Source organism: Myotis davidii, unplaced genomic scaffold (assembly GCF_000327345.1).
Source record: "Myotis davidii unplaced genomic scaffold, ASM32734v1 scaffold1476, whole genome shotgun sequence".
Lineage (NCBI taxonomy): Eukaryota > Metazoa > Chordata > Mammalia > Chiroptera > Vespertilionidae > Myotis > Myotis davidii.
In genome coordinates, this window is record NW_006287253.1 from 505,815 (window position 1) to 511,648 (window position 5,834).

At 59.0% G+C, this 5,834-nt stretch overlaps 1 protein-coding gene across 1 annotated transcript in view; it reads right to left on the bottom strand.

Moving 5' to 3' along the window:
- Positions 1 to 5,834, bottom strand: part of TSPEAR (thrombospondin-type laminin G domain and EAR repeats) — a 111,465-nt gene that overhangs the window by 16,582 nt on the left and 89,049 nt on the right. The window contains exons 6-9 of the mRNA XM_015560816.1: positions 5,743 to 5,831; positions 4,333 to 4,464; positions 3,112 to 3,338; positions 1,123 to 1,309 (exon numbers count right to left, since the gene is read on the bottom strand). Of these exons, the coding sequence (XP_015416302.1) occupies positions 1,123 to 1,309; positions 3,112 to 3,338; positions 4,333 to 4,464; positions 5,743 to 5,831 (635 nt within the window). The remainder of the gene's footprint in view (positions 1 to 1,122; positions 1,310 to 3,111; positions 3,339 to 4,332; positions 4,465 to 5,742; positions 5,832 to 5,834) is intronic.

The window sequence follows — 5,834 nt, forward strand, 5'->3', positions numbered from 1 at the left end:
GGCCCCCCGGGCCCCTCCCCCGGGCCCCTGCTGCCTGCCCAGCCCAGCCAGGCCTGGCCACTCTGGGCGTGGCCTGCTCACCCCACACTCTGCTGCACCCTCACGCCCCAGCGAGGACGCCCTTCAGGCGACTCACTCCTGCCTCTGCCCAGATGAAAGCCCTCAGGGGGCTCCCCTTTGGGTGGCTCAGGACCCTCCCCATGGCCTCCAGGGTCTTGGAGGTGGAGCCCCCTGCCTCTCCCCAGCCTCACCTGTCACAGCCCAGGGCCCCCTGGCTCCCACCTCTCCTGCAGGTCAGGGCGCATGCTCCCTGGGCCCCCCTGGCCAGCCTCTCGCTTCCATGGAGAGCTTGGTGAGCGGGCTCCTGGGGTCGCCCTGCCCAACAGCGGGTGGTGGGGGCTCCTCAGGCCCCTGCAGAGCTCCCTTGTGGGTCTCGGGCTCAGGGAAACTCTGAGCATGGAGCCCACTGAGGCCTGAGCTAGAGATGCCCTGCAGGGCCTCGGCCACCTTGGACCTGTCCGGCCCTGAGTCACAGGATGGGAAGGGCTTGCGAGGTCACTAGTCGGGGAGCGGGGGGGCGGCATTGCTGGCCCAGATCCAAGGTTAGCTGGCCCCTTGCAGCCTGTCCCCCACCACACCCACGATTCACAGAGTCTGTGTGCACACGATGACCTGTTCTCAGAAACCAGGTCCACATCCTTCCAGCGACACCCCACCTGTTCACACCCCGTCCCCTGGGCTGACCCTGGGCCTGCTGGTCAGAGAGGTCACCTTCCCACCATGTCAGTCAGATCCTCCCGGAAGGAGGTGAGTTAGTCAGTTAGTCAGTCAGTTAGTCAGTTAATCAGTTAGTTAGTTTTAAACGAGGCAGCCTGGGCAGCCAGGTGGCCCTTATTTCCGTGGCGACTCTCCTGGGGGCGGCACCGACCACCTGACTTCCTACCTGGACAGATGGGAGAGGCTCAGGTGTGCTCACCCCCAGAGGCCACATGAGGGGGCCGAGCCCTAGGAATCGGGCTGCTGGGATTTATTGTCGTTTTTAATGAGATGAAGATGAGCCTGGCAGGTGAGTCATGCCCGCCCCTGGGAGGGTCACCTTTGGGTTGCAGGTCACAGCCCTACCTTCCCTGTGGTTGGCCACGGCCAGGAAGTGCTCCCCAGCCACCTCGAAGGCCTCCCAGTCCCGGGCGCTGTGCGTGGCCACCCTCTGGTAGGGCGTGAACCGCAGCTTTCTCGGGCTCCATTTGTAGATGACGGAGAACTCCTGGCCCTTTTCGTTGGGGTCAAAGTTGGCCACAGCCAGGAAGATCTGCAAGAGAGGACGGGGACACTCGGCTCCCTGCCCGCAGCCAGGGTCTGTGCAGGCTTCCCAAGAGCCGTGTCTGTCCGCATGGGCAGGCGTTTGACTGCTCACTGTTCTACCCACAGTGGGTGGGTCGGGGTAGGGCCAGGGCTGTACCCAGCACGTGTGTAGGTGCAGGGATGGAGCTGAGCCCACCCTCTGTTACTGATGGCCTCGGCGGCCTGGGAGCCTGACTGTCTCCAGACCCGTTCATTACGTTTAAAACCCTTAAATGTGCCATATGCCCCAGTCCATTACTGCCATGTCTACCTCCCAACCCCAGGAAAAGCTTCATCACAAAAGTGTTCCTCATCACCCACTGGAGTAGGAAAGGTTTTAATGCCCTACTCCCACCTCCCACTCCCCCCACCTCCAGAAAGTGGTGTTTGCCACGAAGCCAAATAGGACACAGAAACCCCCTACGCATGACGTGACCAGCGGGCATGATCACATGCTTATGTGGCTCTAACGGGGGCCAGGAGCTTGGCCTGTCGGGCATGCGCTCTGGAACTAGGAGCCAGAATGCCCAGGTAAGTCCTGCATCTGCTTAGGCAACCGGACAGATGATTTCCCCCTTGTTTTTCCAAATTTTCCTATTTTTATTTTATGTAAAGTTATTATCCTATATAATAAAAGGGTAATATGCAAATAGACCAAATGGCAGAACAACTGAACAACCAATCGAAGTGTAATATGCTAATGATATGCTAAAGTTGCTCAACCACTCACTATGACATGCACTGACCACCAGGGGGCAGATGCTCCAACCAGTAGGTTAGCTTGCTGCTGGGATCTGGTTGATTGGAACTGAGCAAGATAGGCTGGCTTGCCCTGGAGCCCTCCCACAGTCCCTCCCTGGCCCAATCGTGCACCGGTGGGGTCCCTCAGCCTGGCCTGTGCCCTCTTGCAATCCAGGACCCCTTGGGGGATGTCAGAGAGCCGGCTTCAGTCTGATCCTACAGGCCACTCCCTTTGGGAGAGTGCCAGATGCAGGGCTCATGGCTGGCAAGCACTGCTGCAGCAGAGTGAGTCTCTCCGGATAGGGACTGACTGGATGCGAGCCTGCGGCAGGCACTGTGGGACCGGGATGAGTGGGAGCAGCAGGTAGGAGCTGCAGGCGGTATTGGACTGTGTGTTTCAGCCCGATCCCTGCAGGCTACCCAGAGAGACCCCACAGTGCATGAATTTGTGCACCGGGCCTCTAGTTTTTGATAATTAAAACATAAGCACCTTTAAAATATCATCAACCAAATAACCAGAGAGCAAGTCATTCATTCACCATGTTGGATCGGGCTCAAGAACCATGGCGGGCTGCCAGCCACAGGGGGGCAGGGGCTTGTCTGCTTGCTCACTGCTCTACCCCCAGTGGGTGGGTCCAGGTGGGGGCAGGGCTGTACCTGGCATGCGTGTTGGGGGGAAAAGGCAGGATTGGGCGGGCGGATATGTTGCATTCTCTCATGGCTTCTGCCTTGTTGACGGGTCCAGGTTAAATGACCTCCACAGGTTTCTAAGTTAGTAATGAGGGTCTGCACAGACCTGGGCGGCATCTTAGCAATGGCCTTTCCTGGTGTGTCGGAAGCTGAGCAGACTTTCTCAGGCCCCATCTGGGTGTAGAGACGCAGCCAGGTGTCTGACCGGGAAGCTGTCTGGAACCCGACAAAGGCTTTGGAGCCTCGAGAAACACGTTTTCCTGGAGAAGCCATGTCAGGAGCCCAACCCCCGGACTCTGCAACTTTAAAAGGACGAGAGAGTCACGAACGCAGACTCGCCTTTTTCCCGATGGTGAAGTGCCTCCAGGACTGCGCTTGGTGTGTGCGGATACTCTGGTACGAGGCGAACTTCCCGTCGGTCCACTTGTAGATGGCGGACGTGGCCTTCCGGTTGGCGGTTGCTATGAAGAGCCCGGCCTCGGGGATGACAAAGACCTCGATGCCCAGTGTCTCCGAGTGCGTGAAGAGGCGCTGGTGCTCCTCCACGTAGTCCAGCCTCTCTTTGGCTTGTGAGAGAGACATGGAGACGCGGTTAATGGTCAACGTTTCCCAGCACGGAAGCCTGGAGGCACCCTCCTGGGAGCAGCACCCCAGGCCCTGAGCTGTGACCCCGGGGCATTAGCGTGGGGCACGGGCAGTTTGCTCAGAGCGCCTGTTCACCGCCAGAGGCCTGCCAAGAAGCCCACTCGGCTTGTGTGGGTTTCAGGGTCCGGCGAGCCCGCAGTGGTACTCACTGGGGGGGCCCGATGTGTTGGGTCCTTATGGGACATCTCCCAGGCTCACTGCGGCTACAAAAGGCTGTCCCCTAAGGTGACCCAGAGGGTGGAGCCAGGACTCGAGAGCAGTCCAGCTGGAGCTGGTCCCCTTTTGAGGACACCCAGGGCTACCTCACTCCCCTTCCCACACCAGGAATGGAGCTCTGGACGGCTTGCTCAGTGGTTAGAGCATCAGCCCGTGGACCGAAGGGTCTCAGGTTCTATTCCCAGTCAAGGGCACATACCTTGGTTGCAGGCTCTGTCCCTGCCCTGGTCTGGGTGTGAATGGGAGGCAACCCGTTGATGTGTCTCTCACATGGATGTTTCTCTCTCTCCTTCCCCATGTCCCTCATTCCCCTCCACTCTCTAAAAAAGTCAGTGGAAAAAATATCCTTGTGTGAGAATTAAAAAAAAGAAAGGAACGGATAGCCGCAAGGCTTGCTGCAGCAATAATGCCCTCGGGTCCAGGCAGGGTGCGAGGAGGGAGAGCAGGCAGGGCCCCTCCGAGGGAAGCTGGCTCCAGGGAGCCCTGAGCTCTTCCCTGGACAGGGATAAGAGGAGGTGACGAGCCCTGCCAGCCTGTGTGCCCAGGAGGGCGCATGGTTCCAGAGGAAACATGGGGGCTTGCTGCTCTGAGTGGGGGTGCCTCCTTTTCTCAGGTAACGCTGACTCTGAGCAGAGCCCCTAAGTCTCCAGAGCCCCAGGAACCATGACCCCCCCCTACCGCCCCCCCCCGTCACCTCACCTGCCAGCACGGAGACCCACTCGCTGCCCACGCACAGGTACAGCCCCCTCTGCCCGGCGTCAAACCAGAACTGGGCATCCTCCACTTTGGTGCACGGAGGCCGGGATCCCAGCGTCACCTTCATGTCGGTTTCTGGGGGAGACAGGAAGTGTCCGGTGAGTGTCCAGTGGAAACGCACTCCCTGGAGGAGGCGGTCCTGCCTTTGTCCCTGAAGCTGGGCTTCCAGGACCCACTCAGGGTCTCAAACGGGTCCCAGGAGGCAGGGACCCAGGGTGTGTGGCCCGCCCCAGGGCGTCTGCGTGGCAGGACGGGCAAAGCTCCCTGTAGCTCCAGAGTATGTCCACCGCCCGCTGGACCTCCTGCTCTTCTGGAATCCTCGTGACTACGGTGCGCCTTCTCACCTCCCACATCTGTGACCAATGGGCATGAGTTTTTCTGAACTTCCCTTTTGCTTAGTTCGGTGGCATTTTGAGCCCATCGCTTCTTGGAATTACGCCTCCATCTCAGGTCAAACACACACGTCCTAATGACGCTACTCGGCCACTTCAGAGTGATATCTGCCCTGTGGCCCAGGCCCGAGGCCCGGCTGTGACACTGAGCACGCCCTTGACCCTGCAGCGTGGGGCCGAGGCCTGGGGGCCGAGTCCTGCCCCCTGAGAACCCCTGTGGTTACAGCGGTCCATGTCGCCTGAGGAAGATGCCCAGAAGCCTCCTGCCCAGGGGCTTGAAAACACAGGTACAGGACTGGCTCTCAGCGTCACCCGCTCAAGGTCGGGGGTGTGCCCAGTGAAGCTGGGAGAGGGCCAGGTTGTCCTCCTCACAGAGCAGGTTGCCGAATAGTGGGGGGTTAGGTGGATGGCTGAGGGGGTTGGATTCTCCCTGGCAGGGGCTATGGTTTACATAAATTGTCAATAGACCTGCCACCATGGCTCAGTGGCTGAGCATCGACCTATGAACCAGGAGGTCACGGTGCGATTCCCGGTCAGGCCACATGCTTGGGTTGCGGGCTAGATCCCCAGTGTAGGGCGTTCAGGAGGCAGCCAATCAATGATTCTCTCTCATCATTGATGTTTCTATCTCTCTCCCCCTCTCCCTTCCTCTCTCTTAAATCAATAAAAACATATTTTTTTTAAATAATAAATAAACAGTCACCATTGTACCTTCAGATTGGGAAGGTGCAAACAGAAACTAAAAAAGCAGAGCTGGGGACCCTCTGGGCAGGGGGTTCACGGAAAATAGAAATGTATCCTGCGAAGGTGGGTCCCCGACCGGGGCAGGGGCTGAGGTGTGGTGTCTCTCGGGGAGGGATGAGGAGAAAGGGCCCCCAATGTTGCTCTGGGGACAAAGCAGGCAGCAGGTGGAAGTGGAGGCTCAGACTCGGAGTGGGAGCAGGTGGCCTGGCTTACTAACCATAGGGATATTTTAGCACCTCATTATCCTCCGGCTTCCCCGTGAGACCCTGCAGGATTGGGGGGATGGACAGCACGAGCTCCGCATTCCTG